At 38.9% G+C, this 22,378-nt stretch overlaps 1 protein-coding gene across 1 annotated transcript in view; it reads left to right on the forward strand.

The window, feature by feature from the left end:
• Window positions 1–7: 7 nt before the first annotated feature.
• Window positions 8–22,378, forward strand: part of DROSHA (drosha ribonuclease III) — a 73,842-nt gene continuing 51,471 nt past the window's right edge. Inside the window, exons 1-12 of the mRNA XM_053985567.1 lie at window positions 8–59; window positions 2,823–3,680; window positions 6,703–6,795; window positions 7,671–7,902; window positions 8,468–8,609; window positions 11,013–11,167; window positions 14,171–14,251; window positions 15,954–16,040; window positions 16,148–16,234; window positions 19,140–19,211; window positions 20,743–20,824; window positions 22,010–22,084. Coding sequence (XP_053841542.1) covers window positions 2,830–3,680; window positions 6,703–6,795; window positions 7,671–7,902; window positions 8,468–8,609; window positions 11,013–11,167; window positions 14,171–14,251; window positions 15,954–16,040; window positions 16,148–16,234; window positions 19,140–19,211; window positions 20,743–20,824; window positions 22,010–22,084 — 1,957 coding nt within the window. The 5' untranslated portion in view covers window positions 8–59; window positions 2,823–2,829. The remainder of the gene's footprint in view (window positions 60–2,822; window positions 3,681–6,702; window positions 6,796–7,670; window positions 7,903–8,467; window positions 8,610–11,012; window positions 11,168–14,170; window positions 14,252–15,953; window positions 16,041–16,147; window positions 16,235–19,139; window positions 19,212–20,742; window positions 20,825–22,009; window positions 22,085–22,378) is intronic.

Below are 22,378 nucleotides of genomic sequence, written 5' to 3' on the forward strand. Positions count from 1 at the left end.
CTGTTCCGGAGCCGGGGCGCTGCGGGCGGCGCTGGCCTCGGCGGCGGCGAGGGCGCCAGGTGGGCTCGGCGTGCCAGGCTGCCCGCGGAGGGGCGGCGGGGCCGCCTTTGGGCCGCTCCGCGCTGCTCGTGGTGCTCGGCAGGGGTTGCGGCCGGGGCGTGGCGGGGGCGCAGGTCCCGGGGTCGGGAGCGCGGCGGCTCCGCGGGGCTGGCGGGGCCGTGCGGCCGAGCAGAGCGGGGAGCGGCCGGGGCGGTTCAGCGGTTCCGTGTTCCCGTCCCCCGGGCCGTCGGGAGGCGGCGGTGGGGTGAGGCCGGGTGGAACTGGACGGGTCAGGTCAGAAGGGAACACAGTGGGTCATCTGGTCCAGTGTCTCTGCTCCTGCAGGGTCGTCCCAGAGCACATGGCACAGGATTGCGTCCGGACAGTTCTTGAATATCTCCGGTGAGGGAAGCTCCACAGCCTCTCTGTGGAATCCGTTCAGTGCGCAGGCATCCCGCACATTTAAAGAGGTTCTTCCTCACGTTCAGGTGGAACTTCCTGTGCATCAGTTTCTGCCCATTCACTCATGTGCCTGCTGCACGGCACTGCCGAGAAGAGCTTGCATCCATCCTCTTTGATACTCTCTCTTAGACAGTTGCAGACACTGATGATGTCCCCTCTCAGTGCTCTCTTCTCGATGTGTCAGTGCCCTGTTGCTCTCAGCAGTGCATCTGCAGGGAGAGACGAGTTTATTCAGTGTTTTTTAGGGGACCAGTGCTGCTTTAGAATGCAATGGCTCCAGTCAGTGCAATAAAATTCCTAGGTGACAGGGGAAGAGAAGTTCACCCTTTTCTGTGTTTTTGAAGTTTAATGTGACTTGTGTTTGCAGCAGAGGGAGCTTTAAAATAATTCAGGCATGTAAAATAGTTTTGTGTCTTTTTGAATCTTTTTTCCCGTTGTGATTCTGTGCATCCTGAAGGACTGCAATTAAAGTAGTAGATCAAGAGCAGTTCTCTGGCATGGGGGAGATCTGAGAGCTGATAAACAAAACTGTTTGTTTGAATGCTGTGACATGTTAGAAAGAAGCACACCTAAAGACAAGGCACTGTGGTACAGCCTGTTTAAATAAAATGTGTATGTGAACATTTGCAAAGTCTAAAACAGTCTTCTGTTACAAGCCTGAGTTGTGTAAGAGCACAGCAGGAGAACCAAAGCAAAATTAATTCAGCATCTGGTGGATTATAATTAGTAATATCAAAAGGCTATGCTATTGCCAGACAAAATGGATGTTGACTTTCTTTTTTTCTCCCTGGTTGTGACTTTTTTTTTTTTGAGAGGCCTTACAATATCGGAGGGTACTGAGCAGGTACAGGCTGACTGGAAGGAACACATGGCTTTATACCATCATGACTGCTATCTCCTCAAAGTGTGGGATTCTCACTCACATTGGCCATTGGTTGTTCTAGAGAGGGAATGACCACCACCAATTCCAGTGGCTTCCACTAAGCCCTGCATGTGTAAGGAGGGTTCTCTTGATTCCTCGTCTTCAATATGAGTCCTTTGCCCCTCTGTTTCTTTTCCTGTCTCCCTCCAGTTCACCAGAAGCTGTCTACTTTCTCTCAGCAAGTGCTACATCTTTTACTGCAGTGTCACCGGAATGTGGCTGAGCATAGTGTTCTGAGCAGTCCAGGTTGGCTATGTTGCACTATAGCAGGTGGGAGAATATTCTGTGCATGTGTATTCTTCAGCATCAGCAAAGCCGCAGTGAAAGGGAGGCTTTGTTTCCTTTTTCTGGTGATCTTTCCAATTTTGTGTATGTGTCTCCCCTTTCTTTCTCACTTCCCTTTACAGAAAACAGGATTTGACTTCTGGAGGTGCTTAGATCTTTTTTTTCACCTCTCCTTCCATTCCAGCCATAAATTTTTGTAACTGTTTTTTCCCCTTTTTTCAGGTTTTGAAACTTAACATCGTAATTAAAAAATCAATTTAAACTTTAATGAAATACAGTGCTTTCATTTATAAACATTAATGCCTTAAATACATGCCTAGTTTTGAGCAACACTTAAGCCTACTTTAAGCAGTGACAGTTTCTCAAGGGTAACAGGGCCAAGAAGGCAGTTGAGGGATTTCTTGGGAATCATTTATTTCAATGAAAATTAAGGAGTAACACAGTCTACATGATTTTTTTTTCATTACCTGTAAGATGTGTAACCTGATTTTCCACAAAAATATACCTACTTCACTTAAAACAGTTTGAAGGGTCTGTTGAATTCAGTCTTAAGTACATTGGGGACTCAATAGTGAGCTAGTATTTAATTTAAAATTTACATGATTTGTTGGGCCAGGTGGCATCCAATGAGGTGTTAGTAAAGTCATTCTGCCCAAAGTTTAGAATTGTGTTCTAGAGAGAACTCCTTGTTATACAACTTTGGATGACCACTGCAGTTATTAATACTGAGTGATTTCTTTGGTGTGGGGTATCTAAAGGTTTTATATCAAAGTGTCGAAGTACTAGTGGAGGTGCTTGTATCCTTGACCTGTCATCATAACAATAATTTGTTGAAATTACATTGCCCTAACTCGTAAAGGATGATCCAGCTTGCGTTCTGGCTTAAAGACAGTAAGTGCTTTCATGGATTAGAGGCTTGAAGGAATCAAAAGAGGCATAAATGGCCTGCACTAAAGGTCTGAGGAGCACAAAGCTCCCAGTGAAAGTGGATATCATTTACTGCTTCTGTTAAAGGAAACTACAGTTTCAGCACTTCAGGAGTAGCTCCTGCAGATGCATTGAAGACATCTTAGAAAAATCGTGTGACACTGGATTTTTATTTTCCTCAATAAAGGTGAGCCATGTCTTTCCATTCTGGGCGAGGATGTCCCCGTGGCCAGGGGGGACCAGGAGCAAGAACTTCAACACAGACCTACCGCCCTCAGAACCTCCGGCAGCTTCACCCACAGCAGCCCTCTGTGCAGTACCAGTATGAGCAGCAAACTGCCCCTCCAACAACCTACTCCAGCCCTCCAACCACCGGTTACATGCCTCCCAGGCCAGACTTTGTGCCCTATCCTCCTCCAGTGCCCCCTTCCACGCAAAATCCCATCAGCCAGTGTCCCATGAGGCCACCATTTCCAAACCACCAGATGAGGCAGAGCTTCCCAGTGCCTCCATGTTTCCCTCCCACTCCTCCACCAGTGCCAAACCCTAGCAACACTCCCGTTCCAGGAACACCTGCTGGACAAAGCACCTTTCCTTACATGATGCCTCCCCCCACAGTACCACACCCTCCCCCCCCTCCAGTCATGCCACAGCAAGTCAGCTACCAGCCCGTGTACTCGGCAGGCTACTCGCAGCAGTCGTTCCCGCCGCCCAGCTTCAACAGCTACCAGCACAGCTCTGGCTCCTTCCCGAGCAGCACTGCCAGCAGCAGTGCCAGCAGCAGCCACTTCCGGCACACGGGGCAGTACCAGGGAGAGAAGTCCCAAAGCGACCGGCGCTCCCCAGACAGGAGCAAGCACTACGATGAGCACCGGCACCGCGAGCACGGTCACATTCACGGCGACAGGCATCGCTCCGCTAACCACGGGGATCGTCGAGATCGGGGCCGCAGTCCGGATAGGAGGAGGCAGGAAAGCAGTCGGCACCGGACGGATTATGACAGAGGAAGGATATCGCCTCATCACAGAAGTTACGAGCGAAACAGGTAACAGTTATCTGCCTGCAGGGGGGAGAGATGTCATCATCGGCCCATAGTGTGTGTTTGCATCAATGTTCTTACCCTTTTTTGTCCCTCTAACTCGTGAAGTAGCCACTAGTCAGGTCTCATGGAAAAAGTTACTATTTAGACACCTTTCAGGTACACTGCTTTGCCTCACAGTTGTAAACTGCCAGATTTGTTGCTCTTGTCCATGGAGATAGTTTTTCAAGCAACAGTTTCTTTGCATCCCACTGAGTGGATTGTTGAGTAGTGCTCAACATATTTATTTTAGAAATTTATGCACATGTGGCAGGAAAATAGAGTTGGTACTCTAAGACTATAGAAAATTGAGTCTTACAAACAGTTAAGCCCCAGCACTTCAAATTTCAAGATTTAGGTACCAGAGTTAGGGTGCCAGGTGTTACTTTCTTTCAATAAGCCTTGTATTTGCAGAGAATACTGACTTGGTGAGGTTTATAGTCTGATAGGGGCCCATAGCTAATATATCGGTTTCTTTGCCGCACATTGTGCCCCTCTCTGGGGGCTCCCCTGTCCGGGGGAAACCCTCCTGGAGCGGTTCTGTGTCAGGAAAAGGAGATGCACGGGACTTTTTTGGTCTTTAGCTTCTTGTTTATTGTTATCCAAAGTTTTGCACGCTGTCTATACCAGACTCTGCACGCTGGAAAAGCACTTCAAAAATGGCGAACAGTCTCTTGTTACAAGGTCTTTTAAGACTAAACTGTCCAATTAAGAAATGACACTTAGATTATTTTCCCTTTTAACGCAATAACTGATTCCTTGAAGCCCGCAATACAGACTTTTCCGCCCAATTATGAGACAACACCCAAACCCATGAAGTAGAAGGAAGAAGAAGGCGAAGAAGAACAACCTGCCTCCACCCTAAAACCTCCATCTTGTTCCCATCTACAACATATTAAAAATCCCAAAACCTAAATTTCTCACCTAAGTCACATGCCATACTACTCTCCATAATCTATTTCACACTTTGTGGATTCTAGTCTGTCTTGAAGTCTTGGAAGCTTTCTCCATGAATGAGGGTCAAAGTCGGTGCTTCTCTGTGAGTCAGGTCCCCTCAGAGCAGACAGAGAAATGTTCCCTGTGCCCTGGGTTCCCACACTAATACTTGCAGTAAGGTGTTTTAGTGAAGAGCTTGTTGTGTTCAGGGTGGAAATCTCAGCAAGCCAGCCTCAAGAGAGGACTGAGGTGAAAATGAGTGTGGGTCAGCTGTAGGCTTCACTGATGTAATTCAGATGTCATTCAGTGTGTATGCTACTTCTTTTGGGATTTATCATGAAATGTCTGTCCCTCTTCTTCATGGACACAAATAGCTTGGAAATTATGGGCTGACCTGAAATTTGCTGTGGCGTGTTTTAGGGCAAACCATCATCAGTTAAATCTTTCTCATGTCTTAATTTGTTCTGTTTGTAGCTCTTTATGTGTCTAATGAGCTTTGCCAAAATATTCAAAGAGCTACTGGAAAGCTAAGTATTTATCAGAGTTCCTGGATCACATGCTCTTAATTTTAAAAGCTCAGAATTTTTTCGTACCACGTGTGGAACATAAATTTACACATAAAGCCTGTGCAAATGAAGCCCCTTTGATTTAGATATGCAGAGACTTAATTACAGATTCTTAGACACCTGCATTCAAAAAAACAACCCAAACCTCACACTTTGATTTTCAAAAAAGGATTTTCCTAAAACTGAATGCAAATGGCATTAAGTCACTGGCCTTTTCTGTTTAATGTGCTTGTGGAGTTTTCTCCTTTATTCTGCATAATTTCAAGCTTCAGTTTTAAGTTTTGAAAATGCATGTTTTCCGTAGCTTCTTTCTCAAACACTTTTGGATTTCTGCTTTAGGCCAACAACTTCCAGATCTACTTGATAATGTATCTACTTATTTTGATTCAGAACTGTTTGCCAGACTTGGGGTTGATTTTGTTTTTGTGCAGCATCTGTCTCCCAGGCATATCAGATGTCATGAAGTGTGCTCTCTCTGAAGACTGAAATCCATGAACAAGGCACCAACAAACAAGGATAAATTGGGCTGGGAAAAAACAATAGATAATTTATCCGAAAATTTTTCTTTGTAAATTTGCATTATTTTGTATTATGATCACGTAAACAAACATATATATATGTTCATAAATAATTTTGACTCACTCTGTTAACCCACCAAGCCCCTTGAGTTAGCTGTTTATAATTTCTAGTGTATCAGCAGACTAGAAGTTTTAACAGATGCACAATGACTTACCAGCTGTTAGCAGAGTATGAAAGCTGGAGTGATCTCTCCTGCTTAGAATCATAGAATCATTTAGGTTGGAAAACATCCTTAAGATCATCAAGTCCATCCTGTAACCTAATGCTGCTACCTCCTCCACTTAATTGTGTCCCTAAGTGCCACATCTACATCTCTTTAAAGTGCCTTCACGATGATGATACCACCACTTTCCTGGGCAGCCTATTCTATTGCTTGATAACCCTTTGGGTGGAGAAATTTTTCCTGCCATCCAAATAAAATCTCCCCTAGTGCAACTTGAGGCTGTTTGCTTTCATTCTGTCACTTGCTACCTGGCAGAAGAGGCTGACCCCCACCTGGCTACACACCCCTTTCAGTCAGTTGTAGAGAGCAACAAGGTCTTCCCTGAGCCTTCTTTTCTCCAGAGGATACAACCCTAGCTCCCTCAGCTGCTTTGCCATTTGTAACAGAAGAAGAGGAAAAATGGTAATAAGTCCCGTGGGGAATTCATAGATATTACCTCTGCATGGTGTGAATAACCCCTAGTGTTGAGATAGGTGGCTTTGTGACAAAGGTGGAGGACATGGACGCTTGACTGCCTTTTACAATTTTCTTGAAGGTCAGTGTTAAGATCATCTGGGTTTTTAGCAGTCAGCATATGGATGTCATTTTGCATAACATGATCTTAGGCTGCTTTTGTGTTCCTTTCAGTTGTAGAACGTATGAAATGCCAGATTTCTCATTTAACTTATTTTTTGAACTTTTCAAGAGAACGGGAGAGGGAGAGGCATCGGCACCGTGACAGCAGAAGATCACCATCACCAGACAGATCCTACAAAAAGGATTACAAGAGAGCAGGAAGGTGAGGACGGCTGCATATGATCTCATGAGCATTTGAGGCTCTGTGCATCCACTCACATGAGGTTTTGTGCATGCCTGTGAAACCCAGAAAAAATGAGTGTCTTAAATTTATAATAATTTGCATCATTTCCATTATACATGCAAATACCAGTTATCTCAAGACCTTGTAGAGTTAGAAACAGGAATAATCTCTGGAGAGAGTTTTACTGCTGTGTACTAAAGACTTTCTCTTAAGTCTTCTAGTCTGTAAAGTACCAAAAATATTTAAAGTCACTCTATCTTTAGATTATCTTTTAGAGACTTTTCTTATATTACTGTTCCTTTCTGAATGCTGGATAGTTGAAAATATTGCAACATTATTGGTTTTGTGGGCAGAGGAGATTAAAAAAAAAGTAAGTAGGTTCCTTACTCCTCTTTCAAAAGCATTGCTGTTCAAAGGTGTAATAGAGTAACAGAAGTGTTGGTTCTGTATAATCCTTTTAATAAAACTCAAGTTCTTTTGTTATACCAATAGTTTGTGGGCTGTGCTCTGAAACTTCTTATTGTAACTTGTAGTTTTGACTGATGTGACTTAGTTTTTACCAACGAGTTCCTAACTTAAAATAAAAGAAATTCACCTAGAATGCAAGTAAGAATTTTAATTTAAAATTGCGTGTATTTTTTATTTTAATTATTGAATGTGACTTAAAATAAAAAGCACATCGAATTTTAAGTCATTTTATAGTAGTTCAAAACTACAAATTACTCTTGTACTCTGGAAAGGCAACTGGATTTTGCTGCAATTTATATGATAGAATGACTTACTGATCTGAAGCAAACTGTTTTTCATTTTAAAATAATAAAGAGAATTGCTTTTGTTTGCTTTCTCCCACTAAGCCGGTCTCCAAGCAGAGAGAGAAAGAGAACCCGGTGGGAGGAGGACAGAGAAAGGTGGTCTGAAAACCAGAGCTCCAGTAAAGAGAAAAATTATACTGCTGTCAAAGACAAAGAATCAGAAGAGAATGCATCTGAAAAAAATGAAGAGGAAGATGAGGAATTGCTTAAGCCAGTCTGGGTTCGCTGTACCCATTCTGAAAGCTATTATTCCAATGACCCTATGGATCAAGTGGTATGTCAGTGAGAACTCTAAAATTACTGCAGACAGTCCTTTATAATATGAACTCTTCAGCAGGATCATCATTTTGTGTCATTTAATTCTTCTCTCTTCCCAATCATCTCAGTCTTTTAACCCTGTTAGGGGCTTAATTTGTTGTTATTCTCTGTTTTCATCAGTTCCTTCTGTCTGTTAGCATTCAGATAAGTGGTACATGGAAGAGGCGTACTTTTTTTTTGTCTCCAGGAGGGAAAGATCTATTTTTTCCCTGTTATACACTGTGTTCAACCTGTGAGCAAAGATGCCTCAAGCACTTTGCATATTCACTCAAGCACACTGTATGTTCCTGCAAACTTGGAGAAGTGCTATACCAGCAAATAATTTCTCTGCTAGTTCACCTGGTGAAGAAATGTAATAATATGCTAAAGCTTTATTAGGTATTCCCATGTTTCACTGAAAGATCTGTCTTTCCCACCTGTTTGGTTTTTTCCATGAAATGCTGGTAGATGTTGATTTCTTGTGCTATTTTAACACTGTCCTTTTTTTTGTTCTGTTGTTGTTTTAATTTTTTTATTAACAGGGGGACTCTACTGTGGTAGGAACAAGCAAGCTCCGGGATCTGTATGAAAAGTTTGATGAGGAGTTAGGAAAGCGACAGGCGAAGGCCAAAGCAGCCAGGCCACCATGGGAGCCACCAAAAACCAAGCTGGATGAAGATTTAGGTAGGCTGAAATGATGACAAAGCTCTGGAATGGAATAATCTGTAGTTAACCTGTTTTGGCAGTTGTTTGTATTTAATAATGTTTGTAAGTCTTTTTTTAAATCCCTCTTTTTCATATCCATGGGAGTTTTACTGTAGCTTTTGATGGAAGTAGGACTAGATTTTTTACCCAGAAAGCCTAGGGGGAAATAGAGAGCATCAAGCACTACCAAATGCTAGTTTCTTCTGTGGGATAAAATATCCTGAGCATGATCAAAAAGTCCAGAGAATGGCACATGAGAGGCTTTGAGGAGCTCCTGGTCTTATATTTCTAAAGAGCAAGCAAGAGTAGTGGTCATAGACTCAGTGCTGTAAAAACAAACATCTGAGTTTTTCTTCGGTACTGTATTTTTCTTGTGCAGCTCTGCTTGGTATGATCAGACATCTGCAAAAGTATCAGTTTTCATAACATAGATTATCTGCATTATCTTATTCCACACGTATGGATCTTCTGACAGTCAAATATATCCAGTAGCATCAAGTACTGGGAAAATACTGGTTGAATTAACAGAGCAGAGGTTTTTATAGGAATTTGTCTACTCAGAAGTCAGTGAAGGCTGTTTTTCTTGGTTTGTTTTGTGAAAACTGTTGTTCTTTTCATACTTCCAGGATTTCAGTGTTTCATAGTGTGTTTTTTAGTCAGTTGCTTTAGTTCAAGAAATTTGTAGGCATATCACAGTAATTTAGATGCTCTAAATTGGGCTTGCTTTTTAACTATTGCTTCATATTGGCCAGGTAAACTGCTTCAAACTCTCAGATCTCATCTTAGAAATTCATGAAGAAGTTGCATATCAAAAATTCCAAAGCTGAAATACAGGCATAATTACATGGTTACACGCTGATGGTATAAAAGGATGCAATGAAGAGGAAAGGAAAAAACCAAATACTGATGAAATAAAATGTGAACTCACTTTTGCAAAGGAGTTCTTCACATTTTTTTCAACAGTGTATTTGCATATATTTAAAATCTTTCAAGAATCTCTAGCAGATTTAACTGTAGGGTTTTTTAGGTGGTGTTTTTTCATGTGGATGAATCAAGGACATGACAGTTACACTTAACATACCTGTGTAAAACTCTCATTCCTTAGATCTCTGAGGAAGAAAGCCTGCTGCTCCAGGCTAAAATATGATAGGGCCAAGGGCAACTTCTCCATTTTCTTTTTCTCACTCTTTTTGGGGAACCCTAAGGCTCTATGTCTTCACTGTTCCCCTGGGCTGATCAGTATCTGTGCCAGCTTCTCCTACAGCCATGTAGTGTCTAGTAGTTTGTCTTATTTTGTACTTCAGTAAAGGCTGTCTCTGTTCTGGCTTGTGTTAGCAGCAATCTTGTGTTGCAGTGGAATAGCAGTGCACTCCAGGAGCACTTTTAGATCATGAGAGGCTGATGATGGAAGAAATTCTTTTCTGTGAGGGCGGTGAGGCACTGGAACAGGTTGCTCAGAGAACTTATGGATGTCCTATTCCTGGCAATGTTCAAAGCCAGGCTGGATGGGGCACTGAACAGCCTGGTCTAGTGGGAGGTATCCCTCTCCATGGCAAAGGGATTGGAGTTAGACAGTCTTTAATGCTCCTCCCAACCCAAATCATTCTATGATTCTATGATTTCAATACATTACATCAAAAATTTCTGTGTTAGTCTTTTGAAACTCCAGCTTACTCTCACAGGTTCCATGCATATTTTGCACCTGAAAATAGACTTCAGTATTAATCACATGTATATCAGAGAACTTTTGAAACTTAAATTATTTGTAGGAATACACGTGCACACTTTGTGAGGAAACGATTTCAGCTGAGCATAGATGACTGTATAAACCATGTGTTCCAAGGATTTATTTTAATAACACCTTATGCCAAATTATGAACTGTGTAAAAATACATCTTGATAAAAAAAAGGGAAACATTTTCCTAGTGATATTCTCTCATTTTCTCTCTCTTCTTTTCTTTCAACTAAAGAGAGTCTTATATTCAGTAAAAATGTGTACTTTGAAACCATAGTTTCACAGTATTTGAATATATTTGCTCTTATGTCAAAACTTTAAAAATGGAAGAAACATCGCATTTTATTCCAAGAATAAAATAAGCTTTACTTTCATACTGTCAGGTGTCTTGGCTATGAAGGCACTTATTTAAATTGGAGCTGAGGATATCTGTGGAAATGAGTGACTGGAATACGTGCATAAAAAAGGGAGTCACTCCAGAGTACCACAGGAGATTAGAGATATTGAGATCAAGGTTTTTGTGTGGGGTTTTTTTTTTTTTTTTAATGTTAACTCCAGACATTAATTCATGATAGAGAGTGCATTACTGTGGAAGAGAGCATGTGGAAGTGTTTTTCAGCCATCTTTATTTCTTCTGTGTGAATCAGAGAGCTCCAGTGAGTCAGAGTGTGACTCGGAAGATGACAGCAGCTGCTCCAGCAGTTCAGATTCGGATGTTATTGACGTCATTGCAGAAATTAAACGTAAAAAAGCACACCCTGATCGTCTCCATGAGGAATTGTGGTACAATGATCCAGGACAGGTAGGGTGTGAGGGAAATGTACTTGGGTATCCAAAGGTCATTCTCTAAATAAATTGAAAATTTTGCCTTGTTGTCAAACATGCAGAGTGACTTCCATTTCAAAATGCTTTCTTTACCCCTGTATTTCCTTTTCTCTCTCATCTTCTTCAAAGCACTTCACTTTTGATTTCAAGAGTGTGGTTCCAGCTAATTAATCCTGGGGATTATTCAGTTGGAATAATGTCTGACAGTGTTAATAAAAACTGAATGCTAACAATGTGCTAATGCTGTCCTTTTAGTCTTGAGATAAAAGCACACAACTGGAGAAAAGGCAATATGTTTACATCCTTTAAAAATTTTTCACCTTAAGCTCTCAGCTCATAATGATAAATAATGTTTTAAATATGCAGTTAATGCTTCTAATTTGTTGTCTAATGGTTGTTTTGTAATTGCATGGAGATTGTAGTTCTCATTAAATGTAATTGCTGAGCTCATGAAGTGCTGTTTTGAATGTCCACATTGTACAGAAGACTCGTTTTTGTTTGCAAATCCACTATCTTAATCTTTCTTACTTAATTATTTCACAATCTATTCTCTCATTTCATGTGGCACCTCAGTAAATTTATTTTTCTGTCACTTTGTGTGATGTATGAATTTAGCATGCAACAAATCATAATGTGAAGAGGTACTGGAATGCATATTGCCACTGTGGTAATTCAAAAGTCTGTTGAATATTCTATTACAGATTCATATTTATGCTTCTAGTTAAAAAAATGATTGAGCATAGCTAGCTGTTTTTATTTGTATGGAAAACAAAATTAGCAAACTGTTTAGATATTTAACAGGAAAAATTGTGTAGCTCTTGGGCACACTTCAAAGTAATGTTCTATGAAGAATATTAACAGAAAAAAAAGTGAAATAACTGTAGAAGGAATAGATCGAGGAATGTTTGGTATATGAGTTTCCTGCTGAAAAATGTTCTGTACCAAAAACTTTCTTGAGACTGACTCTTCATCTTTCTTGAAAAGGCTAAAATCAATCATGTTGAGCCCATCAGTACTACTTCTGTGTAGATTTTATTTGAAAACATTTGAAGTTTTCGTAGGTATTTATCTGATGTGTCAAAGTGCTTTCTGTCAATAAATAAAACAGGAATGATTGCCATACACTCTTGACATGTACAGGTACACCATCTGACATGGAACTAGATTTGTGGGATAGATCTTCTCAACCCTTCAATCTGAGAAGCTTGTTTGTTAATTTGGATAATCCCCAGCAGTACTGACTGGTACCAGAAAATAAATTGTTAAATTCAATGCCCCCACAGTGGCTTTTGCCTTACTAATGTGATCTGCTTGCTTGTGCTGCTCTGTTGGTCAGAGAAGGCATTGCCTATGTAAATTTGTGATCTCTCACCATCATTTTACCATCAATTCATGATTGCTCTCTCCAATCTCTGCATTTTTTTCTATGAACATTGTTGTTATGGACAAGATAGATATGTATCTGATTGCTTCTCAGGTCTTGGGCTTCACATATCTCTCAGTTTTGGCCTGTGCATTTAAAATAACAGAGGCCATATTCGTGCTGAACAGTGCTAAGAATTAAGGATGAGATGTTCAGAAATATGTGATGATTATTTAAGTAACCTCAGTAGATGCTTAGTTTTGGAGCACTGATGAGGAATTAGCTGTTGACTGCTTCTTAAACTCTCTTCTGTCTTGTTGCTGTACAAGCCAATGAGAAAGTGTGCTTCTGTCTATGAGCATGATTCTATTTCTTTGAACCTGTTCTTTCCTTGAGGGTCTCAGAGTATGGGGAAAACTGTGTGAACACAAGCTGTCACATCACTCCATTGTTAAGATTGTGTGACTGAGTTTCTAAAGGAGTAGGGAAGCGTCTTGCTTCTTGTGTTCCTTTGCACATACACATTGTGCCAGTCTGAAGAAACTGAGGTTAACACCAAAACTTAAAGGTTGTATCCCTATCCCAGCTGCCTAAAGCTAACAGTAACAGTGGTTTAGTGATTCTTGCTTCCCATGGTGTCTTCACATTATAGCTAACATGTGATGATGCCATTTAGCCCCACCGTGGATGCTGTTTATGTTTTCAGACTGCTTGTAATAGCATAGAAAGTTCTGCTGGTTTTTCTATTGCATTGCGAGTTTATTGTTTGTTTGGTTGTTTTTGTTTTTTTCCAAAGGCTAAAAGAAGTTTAACTTCTTGGATTCAAATTTTGTTTAAAAACTGGGGTTGGGAACTTTATTTTTCTGGTGGTTTGTTTCTGGGCTTCTTGTGTTGGATTTCTGCAATGAGCATAATGTAAGACCAGAAAGCTTAAGGCTGTTGCAGTAGGTGATAGTCTGCATTGATCTTGGTTGAAAAAGTGGAAAGAAAGACACCAGCTTTATGATAGATTGCATTGGCCATTTTTGGTATAGGCATTTGATGCACCCATAGAGAATACTCAAGTGGGTATTTTTGCCTCTTTTATCTTTTTACTGATCTATTCACAGGATGGATTTGAAGTTTCCATCAGTTCTTTAAAGTGCCAAGTAAAATCTTTGAATGGCCTGCATTTTAGACGATAGCCTTGTTCCATGGCAGAGGGCTTATTTGAGGATGGGTTTTCAGTCAGAGAACTCAGTGGAACTGTTTGAATATGGAGAATTCAGCATGTAAATGTTGACATATGCATTTTTAGGACCTGAATTTTGTTTTAGGCAGTCAGCATGCTGTTTGTGTGTATAAGCAGTGGAAAAGAGGTATATTATAGCAGGGTGGTAGAACTCTGCTGAGAATGTTTTTCCGTCTTGTGCTTCTGAAACAGTGATGAAGTTCTAATGCTGCTGTGCAGTTTTCTTACATTAGTCTACAGTGTTTTTGGTTTTACTGGCTTAAGAACATCCACTTAATCTAAGGATGACAGGCTTTTAGAAGCATCAGCACTCAGGGCATTAAAACCAACATAGTTTTCCAAAACCACTTTTCAATAAAACCAGAATCCTATTTTGTTTTTGACAGATGAATGATGGACCTTTGTGCAAATGCAGTGCTAAAGCCCGGCGAACAGGAATAAGACATGGCATTTATCCTGGTGAAGAGGTATTAGTAATTCTAAGGATTGCAATTATGAATATAAACTTGCAGCTGTAGACTCCTACTTGGGTTGATTTGAGGGGGTTTTCCCATGATTTATGGGCTGAGTGAAAAAAACCTCTTGTGCAACTTTAAATCACTTAGTTACCTAACCTCATACTTAAAATGCAATACTGGTAATTAAATCCACCTGAAAACTATAGAAAACGTTTGCCTGTGTTTGTTTAGTTTTAGGTTTGTTTGGGGTTTTTTTTTAAGTTTCAGAAACATGATTGTGTTAATAGAAAAGAACTTATGATCAAAGATCTGCTATCTTGAATGCGTTGTGAAGCAATCACTTAGTGAAGTGATTGCTTTAAAAGAAAAGTAAATAGTAATTCTGCTGCTGAAAGAAGCAGAAGGCTTGTCAGGAGGCATTCTTGCCTTAGCATGTAGGCTTTACCAGTTATCTTCGTACTTTTTCTTGAAAAATTTTATTTTTCAGTAGGCCTTATTACATATATTTACTGAAACAATTATTTATTTCTGTGAAGTTAAGGAGTGACGAACATTTCTGTGACTTACTTGAGTTCAGAAACTTTGCTTTGGTCTGAAGCTTACTATAAATTTCTCCGGTTCAGGATCTATTCCTCCCCATGTTGCATCTAGGGTTCTTCTTGCAGAAAGAAGAAAATTTAGGAGGAGAAAACTACTATATATAAAACTTGCTGCATGAAGGCAGCTGCTCCCTGGAACAGTGCCATCTGGGAATCCTAGGTTTCACAAAACGTCCTTGGATATAATACTTTTCACAGTGTCCTGTAGGTGAAACTGTCTAGTTTTGAGCTAGCTTGTTTGCAGCTGCCTTGTTGCAGCTGTGAGAAGCTTATTTTGGGGTGGAAGAGCCAATGAAATCACCTTCCTTACTGCCAGAGCAGCGTAGTGGTGTAGCTCTTGCCATTGCCACAGGCCAGCTTTTGTTCTGCAGTTCAGAGTAGTACCCTGCTCACTGCAGTGGTTTTATTCTTTTTCCCAGTGTATTCCAAACAAGCTGGTGGCAGCCTCTGAACTGCAGCAAGTTGTATGTAGGGCATATGAAAAACTGGTTTTGTCTGACTGTTGGAAGGTTTAGGTCTTTACACAGGACTGCTTCATACAAGCTGGAAGGACACATGAAATTGCAGGTGTCTGGCTGCCTTTGGATCTCAAACTCAAGCATTACAACCTGGGAGATAGAATGGTGTTACCAGAGCCACCTCTGTAGTGATAGACTAATCCCTTCTCTTCAGGCCTCAGATTTTCCCCAAGCAAATGAGCTGATACTTGTCTGACCTGATGATGTACCTTAAGATCTTCTCATGTGATGTCCAGTCTCCTCTTTGTAAGCTTTTAAAAAGTGTTCCCTGAAACAGATTTATATAGGAGAGGAAATCAGTCTGGAATGTAAACAGCTAACTGTTGTGTGTAAGAGAGATGGAGAGTTAAATGAAAAATGAAAAAAAAAAAAAACCACCTTTTTTTGTATTGAATAGCTTTAAAAATATTTCTTAAAGTGAAAATGGAGATAAGGCCACACTTTCCTCCTTCCCAGAATGCTTAATTATGACTACCTGCTTTTATTTAATTTTTCCTAATGCATATTTCATGGCTATTAGAAATGCTTTATTCTCTCTTTTAATCTAAATTTGCCTTGACTCTACACATAATTCTGCTTATCTCTTTCTTTAAGCCCATTAAACCATGTCGTCCCATGACCAACAATGCTGGAAGACTATACCACTACCGAATTACTGTGTCACCTCCCACAAATTTCTTAGTAAGTACTTTATAAATAATTGGAACTAGGACACTGATTTTGTTTTTGGTGACAGAAGTCATACTGCTTCTTGCTTACTCCCTGGTGGTTTTGTTTGCTTTTTTAAGACAGACAGACCTACTGTTATTGAGTATGATGACCATGAATATATCTTTGAAGGGTTCTCCATGTTTGCACATGCCCCACTGACAAACGTAAGTATGGTCATTGCTACATACTTTAGGTTTCATACAGGGGATTTCTTTAGAAGGTTTTCATTCTGCCCTGAAGCAAAACATCTCTAAAACAACAATACATGTATGCTACAAACATCTTACCAGCACTGGGCACAGGGGAAAGATATTTGTGGTAATGAATCTTGGGTTTTGTCTTGACTGATTGTGGTAGGCAGCGTCTTTGAACTGTGACTGAAGCTGTGATGTGCATCGAAGTAACATTTTTATGTGTTTCACAGTTTTGAAGTGAATTCAACCATGGAACAACTTTTTGAGACTGCTAATTTGATTTAAATTGGCTGAGTGGGTTTATTAACTTGGCAAAATTTTAAAAAATAGCAATACCAACCAAAAAAAGTTTTCCTTTTAAATGACAAATGAAATTTTTCAGAGATCCACTCTAAAGGGTTTTCTCTCTTCTTAAAACTTACCTCAATGTATCCAATACTTTGTAACAGCTCTTCAGCTTCTTCAGGATCTAGCAAGTTACAATTTTTAGTAAAAGCTGTAGATATGTGCAGGTGTTTAATTTTATGTTTTGAAAGGAAATGTAACAAGAAAAGGACATGATTGGTACCTGACTGCCTCACTTTTCCAATATAAGCTGAGTTAGCCAAACATAAAATGGAAAATATGCAGATTATTAATTTCTGTACACTTGAAGATTTTTTTTATTATGTTGGTTATTTCTAGGTTTTCTCAAAAAATTCAGTGTGTATTAATTTCTATGGTTTTTATACCTACTACTAGCTACATCACCAATGCCACAAGTCAGTGTAAGAATGGTTACAAACACAGGACTTGAATGTAAGGATACTGGAACTGAGAGGCACTGAGAAGAAATTACTTTGGCCCTGACAGTTTGCTTACATAATGGATATGATAACACTTCACTTCTGTTGGTCAGGGGAAGGGAGTTGTGTTGAGAAGTCAGTGAGGGAGTGGAGTTCAGCCTCTGGCGTGGCAATGGGAAGCACTGCTGCCCAGTAGCATTAACTCAGCCTTGGGGTTCAAGGCAAATTTATCTCAAGGCTTTACGTTTTCACTTTGCAAATGAGCAAAAAGGAGCAGTTTTGTTTTATTCACATTAAATAATAAAGAGACACCCTTATCTTTACAATTTTTGTGTCTACTGTATGACAGGAGGGCAGAGAGTTATGGAAATTTTCAATATACAGACAACAAGGAAAACTCTTTGATATGAGTAGTTGGCAAAGCTGTTAAGCTTACTGTAAAATGCATGTTTACATGCACTTCCAGATAGGGGAAGTGATCAGCTACAAATGATTCTTTTTGACAGAGTTGAATACAAAGCCACACTGTGGTGCCAGTTCCTGTTAATAACAGATATAAAGCCCTTTGGAAGGAATCTCTTGATGTCATGAGATGGTTTTGGCATACAACATAAAACCTGCTCTTAGAGGGACACTTTGGAACATACTTGGTAAAATGGAGGTAGCAAAAGGTAGTAAAAATAAAGATCTGAACACCGACATCTTTTCATTAATCAAATTTCTGTAGTATGAAGTCTTAAGTTTGCACAGTTAGGGTTATTATTGAGTTACTACTGTTATTACTGAGTAATAACTGGGCAGCTCAAGTATTAAGGAAAATGGTTAGTAGAGTTACAGAAAAAATTGTTTTCATACTATAAATACCAAACCAGTTTTACAGTACCAACCATGTGCTCCTGTAATGTGTATTTGCTTGTGTACATGGAACTCCAGTTCAAGGAGATCTTAGTTGTGGTCACTTCTCTAAAGTATTCAACTTCTAGTTTAAATTACGTGTTAGGAAGTAAGTAAATAATTCTTGTGCTTTTTTTAAAAGCCTCACTGATTTAAGTGTGACAGGTTTTCATCTGCTCAGATTCTGAATGGTATATTTAGCTTCCAAGGTTTTGGGAGGGTTTTGTATTCACATTTAATACTGTATCAAATTGTAAGAAATGCAGTTTTGTTTGGTGCCGCTTTGTAATTTATCATGCAGATATCAATAGATTTTTGTAGTCAAAATAGTCAAATGTTTGACAGTGGGCTGTAAGAAGATGCAATCAGAATACTGCACTTAAGCTATGTACATTGATTTCATTGCAACCCCAGCACTGTTCAGATATTTATTTGTGTGCTTATAAATGTAAAATAACCTTGGGTTGCTTCACTTTCACAGATCATGGAATTGTTCTAACATACTTTCATACCTTTGAGGCCAGTGAGTAGTAAAATTTGGTAAGAGCTGTAGATGTGTAAGGGAAAATTAGGCATTTTTGTAGTCTTTCATGAATTTAGATTTTTTCTCAGAAAATCCCATTAAAAATGAAACACCTTCTGCAAATTATAGATTGTAAAAAGGTGAAAAAAGGAATTAAATGTTTGTCTTGCTAGCTAATCAGATGAAATTGAGAATATTTATGGCATGAAATTAGTACAAAACTGCAATTTATCCCTAAGCTATAAAATTTGACTTAAAGCTGCATTTTAAGACAATACAGCTGACACAATTGGCAGTATGCTGAAAACACCATGCTTTCAGATCACTCTGTCAATCTGATATGCTGTGTCATAAACAAATTCACTTGCAGATATCCAAGTGAGAGAAGATAGAGGTTTATTAAGGTTTACAGGTGTATTTTTTCTCCTAAAGAAAATTTTATCTCCAGTAGATGGCATTATTTAACCTTCCTTCACCATCCCTCCTGTCAGCACTGTGTTTTATTAGTGAGGTGAAGGCTGGAGCTGGTACTCCCTTTACACGTGCTTGTGTTCTTGTCTTTGCATGATCCCAGCTGTTTTAGTTATGGCCCTTTTCAGCATACAAAATTGCATTAACTATACATTTGATGCTGTATAGTTTTTAATGCTGAAAAATTTCTCTTTTCTTCCAGATTCCTCTATGCAAAGTAATCAGGTTTAACATTGACTATACAATTCATTTCATTGAGGAGATGATGCCTGAGGTAAGATGGAAAATTAATCTAAAAGTCAGATTGGGTTATGAGTTGTTGGTATGTTTAATGGATTAAACTCTTTAGTGTGTCACCTTGTGAGGTCTTAAGAGACTGGCTTTGTTCTGAACAAGTGGCTGAAATAGAACTTGAACTTATAGGTACTGGCATAAATCCATCTACCTAGGCTATCATATATTAAAATCAAACAATAAGAAGTGCTTATATCATAAGTTCCTTTCATTTTAAGTTATATGCAATATCTGTAAATTGAAGTAAGCGTTACCCTTCTCTTATATCTGACAAAAATAAGGCATGTGGAAGTACTCCTTTGCCAGGACTGCATAAGTCAATGGCAGAGCTGAAACTTAATCAGAAGTTTGAAGCTCTGAAGATTGCTTATCAGTATTTAATGTAAGCTGTTGCCAAAACAAATTTCCTGTGGATGCAAACAAAGCACATTGAGTTCATAATCTGTTTGTGGTGGGATTTTTTATTAGTAATTAATGCCTGGTGGAGCGAGTTTGCGAAGTAAATTGCTGCAGTGTATAGGTACAGAAGCACCCTGCATATTAACTACGAAGATTGGATCAGTATTTCATTTAGTCATATATATTTACATTTTTCTTTCTAGTTATCTCCTTTTTTGTTGCTCAGCAGCATCTACATTTATGCAACAGCCCTGAAATGCCTCAGAAAGAATAATGTGATCGAAACAATTAATTTCTTGTTAGTGAATGTACTATATTGTCTGTACATCTTGAACTGAAACAACAAATGGCCACCAAGCAAAATAGGGAAGTCAGCATTTGGGAGGGCTTCTGGATAAATGGCAACAGCTTTATTTGTAGACCATCTTTTCTAATGATTTTTGAAAGAGATTTTGGTGTTGAGTTTGGAATTTATGGCTCATATCATACATGGACAGTTTATATTAATCTGGCCTGAGTTTGTTCAGGAAAGTTTATATGTTTGTTCACTGAAGGACCCACTTCCTCACTTGATGAAAAGAATGTGTTTGCTTTGTTTTTTTCCATTTCATCTTTTTTCTTTTTCTTTTGTTGGCTATTTAGGTAATAATCCTCAATTTGTGTTGTACTCATATTTGCTATTGAAGTGATCGTGATACCACAGATCGTGATTTATAAACATTTATTATGAGCAAGTGGGGAAAAGTGAGCTATGAAAAAGATATTTCTCAGAAATGCGTCATCTGCTTAGCTTGCTGAGGTGGAAGGGGTTTTAGTGCTTGGCAGATTATTGCAGGTTTATAATTTTTGCCTAAACTGTTGATTTGGACATGGAGTGAAGAGGGTTCAATACCATTCTTTCTTGACAATTCTTTCTGAAGAGACCACTATGCTATGTTAGAGTAGATGATCACAAATATATCAATACTGTTTCCAGAAACCAGTATCTAGTGGTTGGCAGATATGAAGACACAGTTTTTTAAATTGTGTTTTATTTAACTATATATGAATGGCATTATTTGTATTGCAGTATTATATATTTATAGTTTTGGTCTATTTTTTTGTTTCCCCAGAATTTTTGTGTGAGAGGCCTTGAACTGTTCTCTTCATATCTATTCAAAGATATTTTGGAGTTGTATGACTGGAATCTTAAAGGTAGTGTTCTCTTTGAGACGGTCTTCAAAATAGCAATGTAACTGCTGTTTTCCATGAGAGGGACAAACTTCATATATTCTTCAGTAAGATGAAATTAGAGTTCAATAGTGTGTGCTCTAGCAATTAAAATGTGCAAACTTGGCACTGTATTCTCACAAATAAACTGAATTTCTGCCTTAATCCAGAACTTTTATATTAAATCAAACAATAAATATTACTGTGTGTTTAATATCACAGAGAATCATGTGCATGGTATTTTGAAAGTCAATGTGTCAGGTACAGTATTCTCTTGTTTTACAAGCTAACAACAAGTTGCTCATACAGTATTTCTCTGCAGTCAACTCAGAAAGCAGTGTCATAGAGACAGTTGTGGAGACTTAATGTTATCATTATAGCTGAATGTTTTTGTCTTTTGACAAGATGAAAATGCTTGTTTCTGTGAAGACTGCAACAAAGGAGAATGCTTCCCATAGTCTAGAAGAGAAATGAGAGTATCAGAGGAATTGCACTTCAGTATCTGTAGGGTGTCTTTGTGGAGTTGCACTCTGTGCTTTATGCAGTTAAACAGAGGAGCACACAGGTTTAATACATTTTGTGTACCCTTTGATTTGATACTAAATATATTCTAATATCAGTGTTGTCTGTCCTGTCACTGCTTCTGATTGTTCTTTCTTTTTTTAACACCAGGTACTTACTGGTTTAGTTTTTATTTTCTTGCAATGCTTTATATTATGAATAGGAAAAAAAAAAAACCCACAAAACAGTACTACAGTACTGTGGAAATTTCCATGTTCTCTTTGTTATGCTGAACAAAACCATCCCACTAACTGGGAGGAGATAAGCTTGTGCTTGTATCTGTAAGGCTTAAGTGTAATAATTAATTGATTATATAAACTAATCTTTTTCTATTACTGTTTCATTTAAAAGTACGGGGGTTTTGTTAGGTTCTTAATATTTTTAAATTATTTTAGATTTCTTTTAAATTGTCTGTGTGAAAGCTTTCACTACAAGTTGTTTCTCTGTTCTTTTTTTGGTTTTTTGTTGGTCTTGTTCTTTTTGGATTGAAACTTAAGCGCTATGAAATGTAATCACATTCATTGATTTTATCTGCAGCAAAGTTGCCTCTCTTCTCCTTTTGAAAATATGTTGCTGTTCATAAATTTTCTGTATTTTTTTGTATTTAAGGTCCTTCACTTGAAAATGATTCTATTTCCTGTCCCAGATACCACTTCATGCCGCGGTTTGTGAGATTTCTTCCAGGTAATATTTGTATTATATAGCTTTATACAAATTAGATCTAAAAATCTTAAAAAAAAAAAAAAAAAAAACAGAAAACAACCCTATCCCCCAGAATAAAAACCTCTACAAAAAAACCTTTACTGCAAGTCAAATAGCTCAGTCAGTGCAGAGATCAGGTGCTTCTGTCTGAAGTCTTTAGTGCTTGCTGTCAGTGTGGATGGTTTACTCAGAACTGGAATTCAGATGGGCAGGCGAGGTCTTGCTTCTAGCTTTTGTGTCTGTAGTCATTTTAGGCAGTGCTGGATCCTCCTTGGT

Source organism: Vidua macroura, chromosome 1, assembly GCF_024509145.1.
Source record: "Vidua macroura isolate BioBank_ID:100142 chromosome 1, ASM2450914v1, whole genome shotgun sequence".
Classification (NCBI taxonomy): domain Eukaryota; kingdom Metazoa; phylum Chordata; class Aves; order Passeriformes; family Viduidae; genus Vidua; species Vidua macroura.